The 23,323-nt window shown below is 36.0% G+C and overlaps 1 protein-coding gene across 1 annotated transcript; it reads right to left on the bottom strand.

The window, feature by feature from the left end:
* Positions 1 to 3,082: 3,082 nt before the first annotated feature.
* On the bottom strand, positions 3,083 to 23,156 carry MFSD11 (major facilitator superfamily domain containing 11). The gene is made up of 14 exons (XM_039328114.1): positions 22,954 to 23,156; positions 22,657 to 22,830; positions 21,282 to 21,337; positions 20,262 to 20,369; positions 18,250 to 18,329; positions 16,814 to 16,910; positions 14,608 to 14,666; positions 12,024 to 12,162; positions 11,340 to 11,380; positions 10,878 to 10,943; positions 8,560 to 8,685; positions 7,198 to 7,372; positions 5,079 to 5,214; positions 3,083 to 3,675 (listed from the first exon to the last, which is right to left on the bottom strand). Exons 2-14 carry the CDS (start codon positions 22,750 to 22,752, stop codon positions 3,520 to 3,522), a joined length of 1,335 nt encoding a protein of 444 aa, XP_039184048.1. The 5' UTR covers positions 22,753 to 22,830; positions 22,954 to 23,156; the 3' UTR covers positions 3,083 to 3,519.
* Between the last annotated feature and the right edge of the window lie 167 nt (positions 23,157 to 23,323).

The raw sequence follows: 23,323 nt of genomic DNA, 5'->3' as shown, positions 1-23,323 counted from the left end.
AACAACCATACATTCTTGAAAAGTGCATAATCATCGCATACATTACAATTATATTAAAAACCTCTGAAGGGGTTTTTTTTTGCAAAAATTATTTATTGATCTCATTCAGTTTTATTTCTGTAATCATAAAAAGAAATAAGCAGTATTAATTTTTAAAAGTATTTCAATTCACATGTAACTGAGAATAGTTTCATAACTTAAAAAATGACAAACATCTAGAGATAATACAACTATATTAACAAAATCAAAATTGCTAGTTTATGAAATCATTTGGCTGGACATAACCATTTGGAGCAGCTAAACAAATGTGCCAATATCTAATTGCTCAAACTAACCCTTTTTCTGTCAGTGTTTTTTTTTTAAGTATCCCAGCCTCTCTTAATGAGCATCTATATCACCTGAATAGATGCAATTAATATTGACACTAATTCCCTACCTTTACAAAGGCTGAGCATCATTAGGGTCTTCGGTAGTTTTGCTTTCTGCCAATGTTCAGAATCAAAACTGTATTTCAAGGACACAAATAACCACTTCTAGGCCAATCTACAGGCAAACTATTTTTGTTTTTTAACCAGAATAATTTATGCTAACAATCCTTAGCTCTCACATCCACAAACATGATGCTGGATTACAAACTTAAAGGGATGCTTACAAGGAAATAGTTGGGCTTAAAATTACTTCAGGTTTTTTTGGCAATTATTTGTTTGGATCTAAAGAACAAATCAATTAAACCTATCATCTGTTATCTTCACATGGAGCAGAATTGGAAAGATTTTAATGTTCCTGGTTTTATGAAGTAAAATCAATTCTGTAATTCTTTTTGCTGTATATAAGCTACCACTTTGAAATCTGTTAATAAAAATTGCCTTGCTAAATGGCCAAAATTTCCCCGAGCGCTTAGTATTGACAGATATGCCTCTTAAAAGTGATTAGTCGTTATGGCTAAACTACTAAATAAATCACATTCAGTATCAATGCTGCCATGATCTGAGAGGTACAAATAAGAAAGTATATACTGAACACAGAAACCATTCACTGTTTTTATGCAGTACTGTTTCTCCACATAGTACTGTTTCAACAGAATGGTAAGCAAAAATATTATTTTATACACAAATTATTTTGTGTATATACTATATTATTATTTTATATACAAATCAGCAATGAGGTTTTGAAGCATGCTACTTTCAAAATTGAGATACAGCTCTGTGTCCACATTTTTCTAGAACTGATCACAATTATGTTCCCTTATAGCTGACTTCAGACATGTTCTGCATTGAGAATGCCACACCCTGACTTATGAGTTCCATAATTATATAAGATTGTGATATTCCTCAATTAAAGCAATTGGGGGAGGGGCAGAGAGGATTGGGTTGTATCATTGTCTATTCTTTATTCTTTATTTGTGAAAGTAGCCCAGAGATTGGACAATTCTTTGGAGGCAAAGTGCATTCCATACAAAAAGCTGAATTGAATTTATGTCTACTATTTAATCAAAGAACGTCTAAATCAACTATATGTTTTAACTGATTACAATGTCAGTCCTACATGAAATTAACTAAGAAGCTCCTCTGAATTCACTAAAGTTTGCTCCCAGTCCCAGGTGAATATTAATTGCAATTTGAATATACATAAATTCACATGTGAATTAAAAGAAAAATCATCTTGATTAATCAATCAAACATTTTAGGTATGCTACACAGTTTGGCACCTGACAAAATATTTGTAGATATTGTAGAATAGATATACATTCATAACATCTGACTGCTTGTCTCCCTAGTGAAAATATGGCACTAAAATGTAGTGTATAACGAATTGAAGCTATAAACTGATAATCTAATTAAATATTTAAGAATCATACTTGTCCCTGTATTGGGTGGGCAATAAACAACCTTCAAGTGAACAGGCCTTTAAATGAATTCTTTTTGTGATTCTTAGTCTTTTCTTCTCATGATTTCTGAAAACTAATGGCAGCTTCCATTATTCTGAGTTCAGAAATATATTAAAAAGCTCTAAAATATGCATGTAACAAAAATATTCCCCAGACATTCCAACCTGAACTCTACATATGATGTGGTTCCACCTAATTTTACAGACATCACCATTAAGTGTACACCAGCAACCAAAAGGCAAAGCATCCTTATTTTGCACTTTAGTGCTATACTTTGGCTCCTCTGATGATGTTCAGCAAATCAATACAAAGTAAGTAGATACAATACATTCCATATATGAAGTGTTCTGTTTTGGGTGGCCCACATTCAGACCTGGAACCTACATGTTCCAATAGAAATGTTTCAGAGACAGGTAACATGAAAAAGCTAATGACATCAGCAAGTGTGTCTGGCAGGGAGATAGGGAAAGGAAGTAACTAAGAATACGGATGGGTGGATGGTTGGGTGAGCAGACCACTTGGATGTATTGGTGGCATCAATTTAGGGGAGGTAAGCAAAGGGAGATCCTATGAATAGATATATCACACTTGAAAAAGAAATTAGCATCTAAGGCAGTGGTTCTCAACCTTTGTAATGCTGCGACCCCCAACCGGTCGTAAGTCGAGGACTAAACCGGTCGTAAGTCGAGGACTAAACCGGTCGTAAGTCGAGGACTACCTAACCGGTCGTAAGCCGAGGACTTTCCCTGCCCGGGAATGCCACGCATGCATGGTGCCGCCCCCTGCACCAGCTGAGGCGTAGCTGGCAAGTGGCAGAGACGGAGCAGGCCGACCACCAGCTGGGCCACCAGCTGGCCCAGCCCAAGGGAGGTAAGGCACCCGCCGGAAAAGGGGGAAAAAAATGGCGACAGCCTTGCTTGGTGACCCCCATGAAATGGTCAATCGACCCCAAATGGGGTCGCGACCCATAGGTTGAGAACCGCTGATCTAAGGGGAAGTAGGAAAAGGAATACCCTGAGAGAATCAGGAAGCAGGCTAATTTACAGCCTATGCAGAGAAAGGGAAAAATATACCTGGGCAAAATGCTTGAGATTGTAAGACCCTTCTAGAATTGTTTCAGCGCAAACCCAGAATAATCAAAGCGTTCCAGGTTTCAATTCCACCAATTCCAATCTATTCAGAATTGTCTGTCAGAACATGTAAAATACAATGGGTTTATTTCAGTTAAGAATTCACTTTCCATTTTCCATATGCTCTTACTAGAAATGTACAACGATGAATTTTACAGAAAAAAATACATATGGTAAGGTTGCAATCCTATACGTTATTTCAAGTCTCAGTGAATTTGATTAGGGTTCGAATAACCATGTGTGTATCAAAAGAACAGCAATAGTAGAATTTCCATAATGTCTATTCTTAAAACTCAAGTAGACCTGATTAAAAAAAGAGTGCCTCTCTGTCCTCTCTACAGGTTTTTTTTCCCCCCCACATTGTAGTCTGTGATCTCCATCACTACTGATTGATAAGGGAATAAAATCATTTAGAATTGTGGTTTTAAATATATCTGTATTTCCAATCAACTTGTGGTTTGGAAAGGTGACTACTGCCTCAGGATGACCACACTGCACTTATCAAATGTTGTGATAACCTATACTTTTGGCTGCTGTTTCCCATTCCACTGTGAAAAACGTAATTGTCCCAAAAAATCCAACGATTGCCATTATTAGAAGTTGCCACTGAAGAAACAAATAGTTGCTGTAGAAGAAAGCCACAGCTGCACAGACAGACTGAAAAGGAGAAAAAAACCACGTTGTAAATGCAATCTTAATGACAAACCGAGTTATAGACATTGATTTTTAATGTCATCTCACCTCCACTTTTAATTACTGGAACATAAACTTTCCTAATCATATTTTTTTATAGAAGCAAATACACTTATTCCAAAGTGGACACGTCCAACATACATATTACTTTTGGGGAGAGTATTGTTTGTGTACACAAAATCCAGCACAGTATTTCAAATTGTAGATTGAACGGCCTAGTATTTTGACTCTTATCTTTACAATTTTATCCATTTTGCTTTTTAAATTGAATTACTGATATACATCAATTTTGCATTTCATTTAAATATCATTTAATGTATTAATGGATTATGTCTAATTTGGAGTAAGTGAGATCAGTAGAAATTACTTCTGAATAAATACAAGACAGTGTTGTAAAAATGCTAAAATATATTTTCTATATAAACATGCCACCTTGAATTCCAGAATAATTTTGATGGAGAAAAGTCAGGCTATATATCTAACAATAAACAAAAATATACTATTGTGGATGCACTCTTCACTACCATAACCCAATTGTTCCTTTATAGTTTTTACTTGATAATATCACAGACACTTTTCTCAGAAATTAATTCTACTGTCCCTTTTTCCTAGCACAAAGGGCAAAGTTTCTTTTAAGCCATGCTCAATTTCTGATGACTAAATAGATAGATCCATAAAATTCTTTGGCAATTGTATATTAATGTAGTATGGCACTACTTCCAGAATGTGGTAATCGTGGGTGGGGGAATTAGCCCAGTCTAATAGGGATTTCTGGTAGTTCCTTGCCAAATATTATCATGCCTAATTGTGCTTAATAATCAAGTGAGACAAGGTCAGCTAAGTGCTATGACCTGCTCAGACATTTTACCCAAAGAAAATGGAAGATTTATCTTCTGGGTTTAATAGTATCAGGCTAGAAACTGGGAAGCCGTGAGTTCTAGTCCCCCTTTAGGTACAAAGCCTGTTGGGTGACCTTGGGCCAGTTATTCTTTCTCAGCCATAGGAAGAAGGAAAACCACTTCCAAAAAATCTCGCCAAGGGATTACAATTGTCTTCGACTTACAACCACAATTGGGACTAGAATTTCTGTTGCTAAGCAAGGAGGTTGTTAAGGGAGTCATGCTCAATTTAATATAATAATTCATGCCAGTTGCTAAGTGCCAGTGACCATGAGGAGTGGTGGTGCTATGATGGTTGTGTGGAGACTGTTTATAAGGCAATGCTGTTGTAGCTTTGAATATTTGTTAAACAATTAGTTGTAAGTCGAGGGCTATCTGTAGTCCAGGCAATTGCTAGGAGTCAAAATATGACAAAAAGGCACTGAACATCATCACCATCTGGTTCTGCCACTTGGAAATAGATATTACCTGAATGAATTTAAATATTGCAAAGGCAGGTGCACTGTCTTCAGAATACAAGAATCCCAAAATACTAAGGAGTTGAGTGTTGAAACAGCTATCTCCAAAGCCCAGTAAGAAACTGCAAAAAATGGCCAGTTCTTTGCTAAAATAAAGAAGCAGTAAATAATAAACTCACAATGATAACTGAAAAACAGTATTATGTTCAATTCTATCATTTCTGATTTTTTTCAGGATTGAGAAATACTAGAAAAGTGGCCAATCACAGAAGATTAGTAAAGAGATATTTTATATGAACATGACATTTTTTAAAACAGCCTTTCCCAACCCAGCCTTTCATTGTGTGATGTATTCCCAAAACATTTTTATGCTGCAAAATTGGAGAAAACCATTTCAGAGTATTTCTACGTTTTACATATTCATTTAATTAATTTATATAGCCACCTGTATTAAATGTATGACTCTGGGTGGCTGATAAACAAATATTAAAACACCAGAACCATTTTAAAAACTGCAGTTTAAAAATAATTAAAATATTGTATATAAAAAAAACATTAAAACCACAATTACAGTTTATTTAGCACAGATATCAGAATAAATGCTATAGGGCCACTTTTCTCTAATATCACCTTCTCTCAGGAATTGTATATCATTTGTTTGTACATAACCTTTGACATACGTTTACAAAATAGTGGACAACAATGGAATTCCTTTCTTATAATTCTTCCAAACTTCAATATGTTGTGAGTGGGATTATTAATATTGTTCTCTGTTAGAGTCACTGATTTCAGGGAAGGCCCAATAATTATCAAAATTAATATGCCTCTTCCTCATAACACTGTCATGGCATTTTATGTCAAACAGAAAAAGATTGATATTGTTTTGCTATGGTGCCTTTTTTGATCAGTGTAACTTTATAGATTTCCAGTACTTGAACCAAATGGGTTCAGATCCATCAATAATAATAATAATAATAATAATAATAATAATAATAATAATAATAATAATAATAATAAAAAAAAGTTGGAAGGGACCTCGGAGGTCATCAAGTCCAACCCCCTGCTCAGGCAGGCAACCCTATACCATTTCAGACAAATGGCTGTCCAGTTTCTTCTTTAAAACTTCCAGTGTTGGAGCGTTCATCGTTTCTGGAGGCAGGTTGTTCCACTGGTTAATTGTTCTGTCAGGAAGTTTCTCCTTAGTTCTAGGTTGCTTCTCTCGTTGATTAGTTTCCATCCATTGCTTCTTGTCCTGCCTTCAGGCGCTTTGGAGAATAGTTTGACTCCTTCTTCTTTGTGGCAGCCCCTGAGATATTGGAACATTGCTATCCCCTAATCATCTTTGTTGCTCTTCTCTGTACTCTTTCTAGAGTCTCAACATCTTTTTTACATCATGGTGACCAAAACTGGATGCAGTATTCAAGTGTGGCCTTACCAAGGCATTGTAAAGAGATATTAATATGATATTGATTCTATCCCTCTGTTAATGCAGTCTAGCACTGTATTGGCTTTTGGCAGCAGAGAAGAGCAAATCTACCTTGAATTATCCTGTGCCACTTTAGGATTTGTGCATGTGATATAGACACCATACTTTGTTTCTGTTATCATTTGATTAAATTACAGTTTATGACCATTAAACCATACACTGCATATTAATCAAGATTCATAATTCATTTTAGAATGGCCTGTAGAAATTAGCTTAAAGTACCTGAAGGGATCATTTAGCTATAGTTTCACCTGAGAAAAACTTAACACACACAAACACACACCGTTTATCTTCAAACAGATTGAAGAATTTCCAGTTATGAAAGTCTATAAAATGTCTAGTTCTATTCCATAATAGAGAAACATAAATGCAAAAAATAGCAGGATACAGGAATTTCAACCTGAAAGTTAGATTTTTCATCCTGACAATGAAAACATACAAAAAGATATTCAAATGCTGGTAATTCATTATAGCAAACATGACTGTGACCAAGAAGAAAAAAAATTCTTGGCAATAATAACAAATAGGCAATAATTCCAGATTCTGTGAACTAGCTATATTTTCATTTACTACCTCTGCAGAAAAATATATGCAGTATTTGTCTTTTAAGAATAATCTAAATGGAAGAAGCAAAAATACGTACCTTGGTTCCATGAATGCAATGTTATCTGTTCCTTCCATAGAGGCAATAGGTGCATCATTTGGTATATTACAAAAAATCAAATAGAAAGCTATGAAATGGACCACGATGCCCAACATCACCACTGGATTCCTGCCAAATCTGTTATTCTTACTTAGGAGGCCAAAGATTCCTCCACCTGTAACAGTGAACATATAATTATTATCATATGGAAAATTGCTTTTTCTAATACAGACGCTCACAGGATAAATTAAGGGAAAAGATTTTTACTGAAAATGTTAAAAGGAAATTGTTTTCTAGAAGACTAGTTTCTTAAGATTCCTGCCACTAAGGAAGTATCTTAATTGGAACAGCTGGAATCTATCTTAGCAATACAGCAGTGTTTCCCAAACTTGACAATTTTAAGGCATGTGGACTTCAACTCCCAGAATTCCACAGCCAGCGTTGCTGGCTGTGGAATTCTGGGAGTTGGAATCCTCATGCCTTAAAATTGTCAAGTTTGGGAAACACTGCAATACAGTATTACAAAATTCCAATAGCTGCCAGTTTATTACCAACCATCATCCACAAGGAAGGTGCTTTCAACTATAGTAATCTGCTGGTGGCACTGTCTCTTTAAGAGACTCAGTAAGTGCATACTAGTACGTGTCAAGCAAGATCTCTAAAGCTCTCTGAACTCTGTAGTTGTCTTGCAGACATTTCATTACCCAACTAGGGACCACCATCATTGCTAAATGGGAGTGGGATTTGCTCTCTGTTTATAAACAGTGCTTTGCCCTGACAGTGTTGCGTTATAAATAGACTGCTGCCACAACAAATTGAAGTATTGGTCAACAAATGGCCTGGTGTCATAGCAAACTGGAGCAATGCTATATTAATAATAGTGTTACGCTGGAATAACTTGAGTCATGTCATTCTACCAAAACAATATATCTACTTTTTATACCGAACAAGATATTGAATTCACATATTCTGTAGTGATACAAAAAGAAGAAGGCAAAGAATAAGTATGTAAGACAACTTTGTTCATGAATTTAAAGCAAAAAAAAACCCCTTCAAAAAACAACAAGAAATCATCTGAAAATGGTCTGGGGAGTCTTGTTTAGTCTTTATTCATTTGTTTTGAAATGGTAAGGTTGTGAGGACAACTGAGAACTTAGAGTGAGACCTGCCTACTTGATCATTCCTCTACACTGAAAGTTTAACAATTAATTTTGAACTATCTATTATCTTAGTTCTTTGCTGAATTACTTTATCTACCTGCATATTCTACAAACATATTTACTGATCACATTTATTTATCAAATTTATTTATTTAAATATCAGAAAATATTTTCTATTATTTTAGGCTCAGTTTGAACTCACCTAATATCTCTCCAATGCCAATGAAAATACCAGAGAGTCCGATAAGACTTTTTTCTTCGGCGCCAAATTTCTTTATAGCACCTATACAAGTTCCATATACTCCAGAGAAGAATGTTAATTCCAGCCCTTAAAAAACCAAAACATTATTTCAGGCATTATCATACGCAAGTATTTATCCTTAAGTAAAACCTTTTCAAAGGAACTTTCAATAAATATTTCAATTATAATTATTTAGCAAAATTCCAATATCCCAATGAGCTATCACAAGACTCAATTAAAAAAATCAAACACCACTTAAAACCCAACATGTAATTTACAGATAGGTAATGTATTAGTACATTCAAGTACATTCAATGTATGTAATGTCTTTATGCCAACTGGTAAATTATTAACTGGTCTTTGTATAGGTGGATCAAAATCTTATGGTCCCCAAATTATAATCTTCAGGATAGGATACGCCTCTTTGAATAAAGAAAATGACTATCCCTGCTGTTTGTTAACTGTATAGTAACCTAACAGATCGTGAGGGCCAGAATTATTTGCATTTTTACCATAAATATTCCCCAAATTCAACAGCTCAATTCCAAAATGAATTAAAGACTTCCACAAGTTGAACTTTACATATTGACTACTTGAACATGTCCATGAAGTTTTCTTGGCAATAATATAGGATGTTTCTTTTTCAATTTCCCAGTCAAAACAGCCTTGTCATTTCCTGGAGACTCTTATCCAAGCTCAAATCAGATTCAATCCAGCTTGACATTTTTGAAATCAACCATTAAGTAGATGCTGCTACTTACTGTGACCAATTATAACATTTTTCTTAATTCAGTATCTTTCTAAGTATAAAATATCCTGGATTATCAAGGAGCTAAATTATGCCTTTCTAAAATTAAGAGACTGCTTTAATTTCAAAGATTTATTTCAGCAATTAAAAAGATCCTAGATAAAAAGTATTATAATTCAGTTTAAAATAAAATTGTACAAAGGGAACAAACAAAGAAAGTGATATTTGGGGAATATTTATGGTAAACATGCAATTTACAGTATAAAACATCTTTTATTAATTTATGCCACAGTGCAGACAAAATCAACCAGTGTTTTACAGAAATAAGCAGTAGATAGTAAGGAAGCATTGGTGTTGGGATTTTCAAATTGACTTATGGTGTTTTAATACAAAGGAATCATAAAATTACTTTGGTGTTTTTTTATTTTGTCCCAAAAAAAGGCCCTTTAACAATAGCACTTCATTTTAAAAATAGTTTTTAACTGCAGAGAATTCTTAGGAACATCTCTATACAAGTGGGTAGTCCTTGACTCATGGCCATAATGGAATCTGCCCATTACGGTTGAAAGTCATGTGACTGCCTCACTTACAATCCTCCAGCCCTGCTTCCCCCCAATGAAGTCATAAACCAGAGCAGGAGGTGCCTCAGGGATCCTGAGGAAGGCCCTGGAAGACTTAGCGCAGGCCCTGCACTGGGCTCCCAAGGCCTTCCCCTCACCCAAGGCACCCCAAACTCCATTTCCTGCCCTTTGGGATTGCTGCAGACCTTCCCACCCCTCCAGACCGCACAACATCCTCCTCACTCCGAGTCACCCACTTACCTTTTGAAGGTCTTCAGAGCTCAAATTAGAGAAGCAAAGCAAACTGCTCTGTTGCTGGGCCACATGGTGCAATCCCGGCAATGACTACCATTTTCCAAGTGGCCACAATTCAATGCAGCTACTTGGAAAATGGTGGCCACTTCCAGGATTGTATTACGTGGCCCCGCAATAACAACCTGCCCTCCTTCCCTAACCTGAGCTACAGAGAACTTCCAAAGGTAGGTGAGGAGGAGGGTGTGAGGCCTAATGGGGTGGGAAACAACCCAGGACCTGGAGGAATATGGTAGAAGAAATAGGCGGGGCGCTGCAGCATCCCTGAAGTTGATTCTAGGGGTGAATAACTATGTGGAAGCTGCAGTAACCATAACTTCAGGGCCAGGCTGAAAGTAGCTTTTTGAAAATCTGCCATAATTTCAAACAGTCACTAAGCGACCAGTCGTAAGTCAAGGACACTCTATAGTTTCCTCACAAGCCCATGGAATTACAATGACATTACAAAGGCCATGATGTCAGAAAGGAATATCACTAATTGATTTTCATGAAGAAACCAAAGACAATGGGCAGGATTGAAAACATTTAGAAAAAATATAGAGACATAATGTCAAGCAAGAATATCCGATGTTAGCTTCTTCTTTTGGAACCATGACACATAACAAATATTTATACATTATAAACTTTCAAGATTGGTGTTTGCACTCTTGTTCCATTACCTGTATAGGCTGTTGTGACACTAAGTAGCAAAATCTGCTTTGTAGCACACAACTTGAACGATCTTTCTACGAAGAAGGCAAAATGAAAATATTTAATTAAACTTGATCTGATGAGAATCTTCACTTATTTGTAATTCACAAATGGGAAACTGAACTGAATTCCAATACCCCTTTCTCCCCCAATCATAATGAGCTCTTCTCTGTTAGTATCCATGCAGTTTTGAATATGGAGCTTAACAAATCAGTGGACTATACCAACTTTGTGAGCCAAAGCAGGATACGAAATTAGTCCAGCTCCTCCTAAAATAGGCAATGTTACAAGATTCATAGCGATGTTGCTACTAACATTATGCCTCTGCTTCCCTGAGGAGGGAAATATTAGAAAGAAGCTACAAGGAATTATAACCATTTGTACTTGACTCTTGCTGAGCATGCCAAAATGCCCTGAGTACTTTTACTTACTTATTGCATCCATGGCCCTTGATATTTTGCTTTGGCCAGACCTGATAAAACAAGTATTTATTTACAGTGAAAAAATAAGTAAAGCATTAAGAAAATAATTATCATATGTCAATATCAATGTTTTCCTTTACTCAGCACTATTTGTCATTAAAATTCTTAAAATATCAAAATAGGAAATATTCAGAAATAAACTACTAACCTAAATTGTATGTGCATTAAACTTTTGCCATCACTTTTTTCATGAATCCCCCCCCCCCACATCAAGGGTGTCAAACTCGCAACGTCACATGACGTGTCACGACGTATTGCAATTATTTTGCCATTGACAGCAATGGGGTGGGCGTGGTTTTGCTATGATGCATCCGACCCGTGGGCCGACAGTTTGACACCCCTGCCCTACACATTAAATTAGGTCTGCCCAGTATCATGCAGCTTAAAAATATATAAATGCAAGTTAATTTTCCTACATAAATTATATATATAGTTACATATAAATTATCTTGTAGCTGTACAGTTTAGATCTAAGCACTCTTCCTACCCTGAATAACTGGGGCAAATGGATTGTTTTCTAGTTACAATTCCTCTCTGCATTAAATACAAGCATCTTTTCTTATTCAAAAAGGAGCAGAAATGGTTGACTAAGAATATACTGATATAACAAAAAAATCAGCCCTTAGCACCTACATGCTAGCTACAGTATTTTCAGCAGTGGTTTCCTCTTCTTCTGAATTCGTTTCTTCTGGAGTTCTAATGAGAAAAAACAAAACGGTGCCCACTAGACTGATCACTGTCAGAGAGATGAAGACAGTCCTACGATCGCTTTCTGTGAAAATGAAAAATAGTATGTTGTACCTTGTGCAACGAACAGTGCACTCATTCAAAGTTGCCAAAATATTCAGGATATTTCTCAGATGAAAAAAATACAAAGTACAGAACAAAATTTACATTCATACAAATTTCAGTAAATTTTCACGTATCAAACCAAGATTCTGTATTTGAAGATAGCTATGCCTATTAACATGTTGTTTTAATAGGGCCATGCAGTTGGCCACTTAATTAGACAATTATTAGGAAATAAAAGCAGAAAAGCATTCAAACCTATCTAGTATATTCAGAGGAAGAGCTCTCTGCATAAATATGCTGGTCGATAGTTTTAAATAGGCATAATAATTGTATTTAAATTCCTGTTTACAATAACATAGGAAAGAAAGTATCTTACCAAATGCAATGTTTTCACAAATGGTTTGTCTAGTTCTCTCAACTGCAAATATAAATGCTAACATGTATACACACATACATATAGTGGGTATGGGTGTGTGTATATAGAGATATATAGAAATAGAGACAGAGGCAGAGATAGAGATACCAGTTAAAATGTTCAGTGTGACTGTATCTTCCTTCTCTGGTTGTCTGTTCTTCTTCACTGGCATAGATTCTATGTCTTGTCTTTTAGCTTCCTCTGGCTCATTGGTCAGTAAGGAATGCAGATTTTACAGTTATTCAGAATGTAAAGCTTTATTATATATATAGGCTGAATTAGATTCAGTTTGCTTGGTAACATTACAGAAGTTTATGGCTACCCTCCTCTGAGGTGTTTCTCACTTCCCAGTCTAGACAACAGTCTTGGAATTCTCAGCTATTTCCACATGCAAGCATTGATCAGATGTGCCTGTTTAGCTTCTAAGATCAGCCAAGATCAGTACTGTGGCTCTAGGATTAAGCCCTAGATGAATTGAATGGCACCTCCAAATAGATACGCATTTTTTTATTATAATATAGTATATGTCGTTGGGATAATAATCTGAGGGAATGAAATTGGGGTTGTTCTCTACTCTTTTCAAAAGTAGATGTAGTCATGCAGATAAGCCCACACAAACACACACACATATATTTTCCTCAAGCATCCATCCACTTCCTCAGATCATTACTGACAGGCATTCAAGTCTATGTTCGAAATGCCTGGTTAATTGAACCACACCCTGGTGTTTTCAAGAACATGCTGACATCTAGAGGCAGCCTCATCCCACCCAGTCTTTTGAGCTTAAGAAAGCAGATACTAAGACAGAGTGGGAAGAGTGGGACAGGAGAAAAGGTGATAAGCAATCCTGGTGGGAGTCATGCCTAGAACCTAGAGCTTTGTCTGGAGTTCAATAGCAACTAGGAAAGAAGCACCTGCACTAAAACAGCACCCCAACCTAAGTAACATGGGAACTTTTGAGAAGAGGCAAAAGTTGTATGCTATTTAAAAGACTTTGAGACTTCTGTATGAACTGAGTATTAAAAGACTGAGTATAAATGACTGAGTATTAAAGATGTATTTACATGGCAACATCACCTTGCAAGTCTTAGAAGGGTGGAGTTGATCCAGAGCAATAACCTGCTGATGGGAAGGCATGTGTTGCAATAAAGCACTGTGTACAGTTTTGCTTTACTGAACTGTGTTTGGTCCTTGGAACACAAAGAACCATCACAAGGCAGAAAATGAAGATTAGGGAATGAGGAAAAATAAGAAACAATAGGATGCCTTTTTAAATTAATCTTTTACTAGGAATTATAAGAATTGGCATTAGTCTTCAAGGTTTCACGCATTATCCAGGGTCAATAATGGATAGTTTTTTAAACGGAATAGTTTTTTAAACGGAAAATGGCAAAAACTTGTTCAAATAAATGCTTAGCAACCTGTACATGCATTAAATACCTTAAATCATTGTGCAATGCACAGGTAATATCATAGCATGAGGCAATTGTTTCTCTCTCCAACCCCAGCCAAAATGTGAATAAAACGTCACTGCTATAGCTTAATTTTTTATTTTATTTTATTTATTTGTACCCCACCTTCATTATTTTTACAAGTAATTCAAGGTGGCAAATATATTCAACACACCTTCCTCCTCCTGTTTTCCCAAAAACAACAGCCCTGTGAGATGGTTGGGCTGAGAGAGAATGACTTGCCCAAAGTCATCCAGCTGTCTTGGTAGGTAGTTGGCTAGATCAAGGTGAAATGGAAATGGAAATAGAAGAGTGGGAAAGCATTTGCTTGTCCACATCAGACAAAAAAAATATTTCTACTCAAACTTTGCCTTTTGTTATCTAACTGCTGAGGCAGTGAATTATTCTGCTTCTCTGGGTGTAGGTGATTAAGGATCAAGGAACACAACATATTTTAAAATGGGATTTGTACGCTATTCAGTGAGATATTGTAAAAACTCAAAGACTGAGGCAGTAGGCTGAATACACAGCTTCAAAGGATTATATGGACAATACCAACCTGATATGTAAGTTTTCCCTTGCCAGGCAAAATATATGTAGAGATTTCCAAAAAACAAGCTGTAAATGGGAGATAACTAATGGTTAATGCATTATTTGTCATATAAGAAAGAGAAAGATGAATTGTAGTTCAAAACAAGTTTGAAATCTTAATAAACCTCAAATAATTTCAAGGATTTTTCTGTAAGATGTGAAATTATATTGACATTGCAAGTAGATTCCAACATATCCAACCAATAAGAGTTCATCTTCCCAAGATATGCGTATTTTTCTTCCATTACATCAGCCTTCTTCAAACTAATATCCACTGATGGCTTGGATTTTAATTCCCATAATCTCTGTCAATAGGACTATTGGTCATGACAGCTAGCAACTATGAAAACTGAAATGCAATACAGATAGATCATACCAGACAAAGAAGGCTCCATATGGCAATCATGGAAAATTCACAGCATAAATGTTAAAGTAGACATATATCTTGGCTCAATAAGAAGCAGTCTAGGATTCCAGTGATGGAAATAACAACAATTCCAATACATGGAAGCAAGACGTAACTGCAAAGTTTAAAATAACTGAAGAGGAAATTCTGCATTTGATTTGAAAATTAAAAGTAGGAATGAAAATGACTTTCCATTTGCAACCTGATTATTCCACTGCCCCTTTCACATTGTGGCATTTTTTTTCCTCTACAGATCTCGTTGCTTTAAGAAACCCATTTATTTCTGGGATCAGTTAAGCTACTAATTTATCCATGATCCAGGGAGGCAGAACCTAGCTGACTTTGGCTAACCTTGAAAAGGCTTAGATCTTTTAAGTATTGGGCAGAAAACTATCAGAGGGCTGCAAGCTAGACTGGGAAAATGAAAATATATCTTTAAAGAAGTATTGGGAAATACATTGGTATTATTCCTCAGAAAACTACAAAACTGAAGTCACCGGTTGATCTCACCTTAAACATTGTTTACCTACAGTATCTTTAGAATCTATTCTGAGAATTCACAGAATTTTAAAATCAGAACTCTAGGCACTACACTCTTGTGTTGCCTGTACAGTCTCCCCAAGGGCACAATGGCAGTGGTCATTGATAATAATCCCTTTTGTTTCTATCTATACAAACTGATAAAGAATATTTTATTTTGGACAGCACATAATCTGTGATTGGTTGATCGTTTTTATCTTGTTAATTGCTGGGCGGTGAGATCTGCTGCTTCTACAATAGTGGTACTGCTGGATACTGTCCTCCTGTCAAGGCGGTGCTATGCTGAACACAGACCTCTGTTTTTTAGTTTAGCAGCTCTTTTATTTTAACTGATGTGTTGCTTTTGAATTATTTTGTCCTATCTTTTTATGTTTTCATTTTTATTAGAAGCTCCTCTAATTATATTTGTTTGTTTATGTAAATTTGCTTACTGTCCATCTTGCCTATTTTGTTTAATAAGAAAGCAAAGAATAAATTATAAAGTTCCTTTCAAGGAGCACCAGGTATTATACAAGTTTCCCAATTCCAACCTAAGAACATCCTCATTAGAATCATGTAAAAGAGATAGAGAATAAGAGTCTAGTCCCATGCTTGACCAATGGCTAAAGTAGAAGCTGAATTTCAATTTCCCTGATCTAGGTCAAAGCAATCTAAGCAATCCAGACACAAAATACATTCTAAATAGCACATGCTATTCATACTCCCTAACTTGCTTTACAATAAAATCATGGAAAATTCTGAATGCCCTCAAATATTTTCCTATGATACAGATGAGACAGTGATTCAGTACAGATTTAGAACAAAGTCTTGTTCCCATTTAGGACTCTTTAAATGATAATTGACATAGAAAGCAGAATTTGAAGGGAATTGTGATTCCAAAAAGCACATTTTTTGTGTAAGCACCAAAACTGACAGTTCAGTTTGAGAGTTGTGCTTCCACAGTTTTGCTTTAAATATCCAGAGAAGAACAGCCTAATCACACATTTGTTTCCTCAAAAGGTTTTTTTTTTTTATATTAGCATCATTTGTGCAATTTCTGGTATTGGTAAAATCAAGAATTTCTTCTTCCCTTAGCTCCCAATTAACTCAAAAACGGTTTAGTGAATTCCCAATCCTCCAGAATAAATTAGGGATCAATTGGGAGATGCAAAAGGGAGAAGACTCCATTGCAGTTTTATTTCATTTCACAGCACAGGATCTAACCAAAAGGAATAGTTTAATTATTTACCTGAATTGCAATAATGCCCAGAAAATTCCACTGTTTCTGCCAATTGTGTTTTCATTTGAATTTATTGTTAGGCAATTTCCTTGAGCAGTCCACAGTACTGAAAACGTAATACGAATTATTGTAAACAAGAAAAGAAATTTTCTAAAGTTTGTTTATATTGGTATCTGAAAACATTTCAATAACATATTTGTATTTTTGGATGCATCTCATAGATATTTACAGCTGATATTATTTAAATATTCAAATAAAACAGATGATATGGATATAATAAAATATATTAAGTATTAAACATTATATTATGGTATTATATTATATTATGTTTCAATAATTGGAATTCCAATACTTGACAAACTTTTAAGGAATAGGAATCTCCTTGATACTTATTACACATTTTAAACAACAAACCTATATACTTTATAAACTACAGACAGTATTGTTCAAAGTGAATGCCACTTTAGCTGGAATGTTATTATTGTAATCTTGGGAACAAAGACAATTTAAAGAGGTGTTTAGCAAATTTGAATTACATGGAACCAACTTCTTAGCTAATATGCTAAGACGTGGGAAAAAGGTAACTCCAAGTGACATTGAACTTTTCTTCACAAGGAATATCCATGAATATTTATATTCTCTATGTAATGTTTCTGGGGTGGCATAGTGACTCAGCAATTAAGATTCCAGACCTGAGCACCCTGCAACGGGGTAAGCTCCCGTTCTTGCCACAGTTCCTGCCAACCTAGCAGTTTGAAAGCATTCAAATGTGAGTATATAAAAATAGGTACCCCTTCAGTGGGAAGATAACAGTGCTCCACATCTTGCTGGCCACATGACCACAGAAATGTCTTCAGACAGTGCTGGCTCAATGGCCATGAAATGGAGGTGAGCACTGCCCCCTACAGTCGGTAACAATTAGTGGAGTAAAATCCGCAGGGGCTCCTTTACCTTTTATGTCAGTGGTTCTCAACCTTTCTAATGCCGCGACCCCATAATACAGATCCCCATGTTGTGGTGACCCCCAACCATTTATACATCACCGGGTGCCAGGGGCGTGGCCAAAGAAAGGGGGGGAAAAATGGCGGACAGCCTTGTTTGGCGACCCCCAAGAAATGGTCGTTCGACCCCAAATGGGGTCCCAACCCACAGGTTGAAAACCACTGTTTTATGTAATGTTTCTAATGGTTAAGGACAGTTTTACTACTTTGTTAATACTGGGGAATGGGACACAGTGCTTGCATTCCCCTCAATGGAAAATGAGAAAGTGTGGGAAAGCAAATTGGAAAAAGGTCCATATTACTCAGAATCAACCTAAGCACTCAGTTCCTCACCCAAATCTCATGATTCCACCAAAAGCCTAATTCCAAATGAAAAAGAGAAAAGGCAAAATAAATTTCTTCATAAAATGGAGAACATCTCTCAGGTTGAGAGAAAGAGCTTACCAGCAGCTGCTATTCCAAGGAAAACTGAGGCTGTGTAGAAACTCCAAGTAATAGGCTGGATAAAAATGGCAATATATAAGCTGAAAAGAAAATTTTAATATGCATGATGCCATGCTCATAGTTCTTTGTAAAATAATTTCTATCACTAGTTGGGAGTAATTTGTACTTGATAATTTTCAGATGTTCTTATTTCTCCCAATTAATTCTAAATCCTATCTTTACCCACTTACCAGATATTTTTATGTTTTAGCTTCCAGGCCCCTAATCAACCTTGTTGCTCTAATCAGCTGGATGCAGTATTCTAAGTGTGGTCCTACTAAGGCTTTATAAAGCAGTACTAGTACTTCACATAATCTTGATTCTATCCTATTAATGCACCCTAGGATAGCTTTGGCATTTTTGCCTGTTGCCACACACTGCTGGTTCATATTTAAGTGATTGTCCACTAGGACTCCAAGATCCCTTTCACACTTACTGCTATTGAGCCAGGTTTCACCTAAACTGTACCTGTACATTTGGTTTTTCCTACCTAAGTGTAAGATCTTACATTTTCCTACATTGAATTTCATTTTGTTGTATATGGCCCAGTGTCAAGTCTCTTAAGATCCTTCTGGATCTTAAGTCTATCAACCGAAGTGCTGGCTATTCTTCCAGCTTAGTGTCATCTGCAAATTTGATGAGTTCCCTTCCTATTCCCTCATCTAAATCATTTATGAAGATATTGAAAAGTACTGGGCCTAAAACGGAACCTTGGGGTACCCCACTGCTTCCTTCCTCCCTGTAGATGCAGTTCTATTGGGGACTACATGTTGAGTGTGATTTGGCAGCATACATCTAGTGCTGATGCTGTTTATTCCACATTTTTCTAGCTTACTGAAACATAAGTGTGAAAAATGGTCATAAGTCACTTTTTTCACTGCCGTTGTAACTTCGAACAATCACTAAATGAACTGTTGTAAGTCGAGGACTACCTGTATGAGCCAGCAATGTGCTGCAACTGCCAAAAAAAGGCAATGCAGTCCTAGGCTGCATCAACAAAGGGATAGCATCAAAATCATGAGAAGTGATAGTACCACTCTATAATGCACTAGTGAGGCCATGCTTGGCATACTATGCCCAATTCTGATCACCAAGATACCAAAAAAAAAAAAAAAAAGATGGTGGGGCCCTAGAAAGAATGCAGAGAAGAGCAATCAAAATAATAAGGGATCCACAAGGATAAATCTTATAAGGAACAGTTAATGGAACTAGGTATGTCTAGCCCAGGGGTGTCAAAGTTGCAATGTCACATGACGTATCACAATTTTTTTTCCATTGCCGGCAATGGGGTGGCCATGGTTTAGCCATGACACATGCGGCCCGCAGGCCGGCAGTTTGACACCCCTGGTCTAGACTAACAAAGAGAAGAATTAGGGCTGACATAATAAGTTATCTTCCGGTACATGAGGGGCAGCCACAGAGAGGAGGGATTTGACTTATTTTTCAAAGCTCCTAAGGGTAAGACAAGAAGTAATGGGTGGAAGCTTGTTAAAAGAGAGATCCAGCCTGCAATTAAGAGAAATTTTCTCACAGTGAGAACAATTAATCAATGGAACTGCTTGAAAGCTAGAAGCTTTCAAGAAAAGATTGGACAAACATTGGTCTGGGATGATATCAGGCAGGCATGTCAAACTCACGACGTCGCGTGACGTCACACGACGTATCGCAACTTGTGGGCACGGTTTTGGTGTGATACATCCGGCCTGTGGGCCGGCAGTTTGACATGCCTGATATAAGGTCTCCTGCCATGGAAATGGAGTTGGACTAGATCTGCTCTAAAGTCCCTTTCATCTCTATGATTCTATTCTATTCTAACAACAGTTACTAGAACAGTAGTAGTTATATCATACATTTCCCATCAGCGAGTTATATCATACATTTCCCATATACAAAAGAGCAGGTCTTCTAGGTACAGCTAAGTAAAAGGAAATCAGCATAAATTATATACTAGGAACTGAAGCAATTTTACTTACCTATAGAAGATACCACTAATGAACATGGAAAGTTGTGGTCCTATGACTGCAACCACTGAAGGTGAAATTATATTTGATGCTGAAAACACTCCATAAATAACAGCCATACTGTACAAAGGAGTAACAATGATTAGTAAAACATGTCCTTGAAAACTGAGAGAACAATAAGGAGCAACCTTTTTGTTTTTTGAAAAAATTGTGTAAAGTTGTACAAGGTAAAACTGTCAACCACAACAATTTTTCAAGCACCATGGTACTACCACATTGCTACACTAATTCACATAGGTGCTGTATCTAAAATTATTTTACATGGAGATGTAAGCTATCTTCTTTTACATCTCTCCCCACCCTCCACTCCGCATACACAAATTTTATTCATGGGAATTATTTGTACAGTATGTTTATTTTAGATTATCTTCTTCTGAAGGTAAGATTTCAGAGACAAATTAGAATTCTACCAGTTTTTAGGTTTAATAAAAACAATAAAGGAAAAAAATGGTTAAGTACAGCATGTAATAATAGGGTGAGGTCACAAATGATAGTAACTGTTTTCATCTATAGTAAAATTAACTATAATTCCCCCAGGTCTCCAAATGGAAGTTCTTTTAAACTAGGTTTAATGAAAACAAGCCAAAATCAGTATATTGTTCATTAGCCTGTCTTATTCAAACCATAATTTGAACTTCACTGGTATCTTTAATTTACAACTGAAAGCCAGAATTTCTGAACACTGGCACACAAAAGAGGAAAATGAGGAAGAATTGAAACGCCTATCATGCCTCATTCTCACAGGATGAATTCATCCTGTTCCATTATGCCTGAACCTAGTCACAAAATGTAGCTCAAAAGCAACATGTTAAGATTTTCAATAAATGATAAAGTGTTGCTGCTGTCCTGAGTGGGTGAGGTATGTGTTCTGGATTTTTAATGTTGTAAGCTGCCCACAGTTACCGGTACTGAGTTAGGCTGGCAAATAAATCTATTTAATAAATGAATAATAAAAAGACAAGAGTAAAGTACCTTGTATAGCCACTCCCATGAAAATCAGTATGGTTTAAATTTGTAATAACGGTTTGCTGTAATACATTAAAATATATTAAAATGATTAACAATATGAACTATTATCCAGATGGTTTTTAAAAATGTATTTAAGTTTTAAAATACAAAACAGACCCGCAAGTCACTATAAATATAAATATTAAATATGCCTATTTACAATTACTTAGACAAAGTATTTGCAAATAATATCCTAAGTAAATCAAGTTTTTTTAAATTAAATTTGCATTCAACAACGTTACATTAAGTAGAAAGTAAACAAAAGTCAAAATCTAACTATAGTTTTAATATCAACTCTTCTTCTGTTAAGGACAAAACATCATATTGCTTGATAAAGAAGCATGCCCAAATCTGCATTTGCCTACAGAAGATAGAATGAGGAGCATCTGCAGCAGCAATCATGATATGGCAAGTAATAAATCCTTAGTTTTTGGTACAGCACTGTAGTACCCTTAAACCATCATGTAAGTTGATCCCATGCTTAGAGGCCTGACAAAAATCACTGTTTGTTTCCATACTCCCCTCCCGCAAAAATGTTCTTACCTAAAATCTTTTTATACAATGGTAAAACTAGACTATGCCTTTATCATTCCATCATTAGACTCAAAAAGAAGGTAACTCCAACTTCTAGATAATGTTCTGATTTATTGGCTAGACCCAGGACATCAAAGACAGTACATTTAGCTTGAGGTGCAAAGCCAAGGCTGGCCTTATCCTCCATATTGCTCAAGACAAAAAGGAAAAGAAGAAGAACAGAGGTTGCCTAAATACATCTAAGCAGGAGGTATTCTCTTTCCAATTACATTTGCTCGTTGTTCCCCTTTTCCCAGTAAAGTTTTATATCTAGAGATATGGGTTCCTTGTTTTAATAAGATACTTTCTCATTAAAAGTTTCCATACATGGAAGACTGTACAATTAATTTCCATGTTTCAGGATTGGCATAAGATCTGAATCTCTGGAATAAAAGTTGGACGATCGTAAGCACCTTTTTTTATTTTTCTAGAGCTAGACTGAAGACCTTGGCAGAATGGGTGTGTCAGGGTGTTTAACATGGCTGGTGGCAGCTGATCATGACATGTTTTAGAAGTAACCCAAGAAAGAAGGACCTTCCAGGCAGTCTGAATTACCATTTCTCCCAGCACAAGGGAAAGAGGACCCCATTTTTAAAATTACGCTTTTCAAGCAATCAGGAAATTCCATACATTATAATAACAGGTAAAGGAAATGGCAAAAAGGGCTGCAAACATTGAGAGAAACAATATTACATTCTTAAATATCTATATTTGTTTTAACAAGAAGCCAGTCAACGCAAATAGAGAAAAAAGCATTTGCTCTTACCGCTATATTTCCACATGTTTGGAAAGCAGTGAACATAAACATGAATGCTATTCCTAAAACAATGATGTTCAACTGTTTTTTTAATTCAGAATTCATCTTGTGTTTTATCAGAATGTTGTTAGACTAAACGTAGTTTAACATCTGTCTCTCAAGCTTCTTCCTTTTTTTAAGTTTCTGAGAAAGGAACAAAAAACAGCAACTCTGCATTACTGAATTAACAACTGTTTTCTGAAAAAAACAAAGTATGAAGAAAAAACCAGCCAACAGGAATGAAAAAAAAATCAAAAGAGTCTCTACCTTTCAAATGCAGAACAGCAGCAGATGGAAAGAAGCAAAGAAGGCACATTCTGACCCAGATCTCCACTTATCTACCATGTCATGTAATCAGATTTTGACTTGGCCATCAATTATCTGATAAAAAGAACAGCTACGGAGATTATTTCCATTCATGCCAGACAGGAAATAAGGAACAGTTTACAAATCAAGTCAGCTGATCAAAGGGGGGGGGAAAGCCCTCGTGAATTCTGGGAAATGCAGTTCAAAGAGCTATTCATTAAGGAAAAGAAAGCATGTCTAAGCAATACTACAGAATAAAAATTCAGTGATATATGTAAGCCTGAACAAAATACCTTTTGTGACTGCACATTTTGTTTTTCTCATTTGCCAG

This window comes from Crotalus tigris, unplaced genomic scaffold, assembly GCF_016545835.1.
Source record: "Crotalus tigris isolate CLP2741 ecotype Arizona unplaced genomic scaffold, ASM1654583v1 scf7180000024370.6872682, whole genome shotgun sequence".
In the NCBI taxonomy this organism is placed as follows: Eukaryota; Metazoa; Chordata; class Lepidosauria; order Squamata; family Viperidae; genus Crotalus; species Crotalus tigris.
The sequence above is the reverse complement of the archived record's forward strand: the minus strand, read 5'-3'. Positions and strand labels throughout refer to the sequence as shown.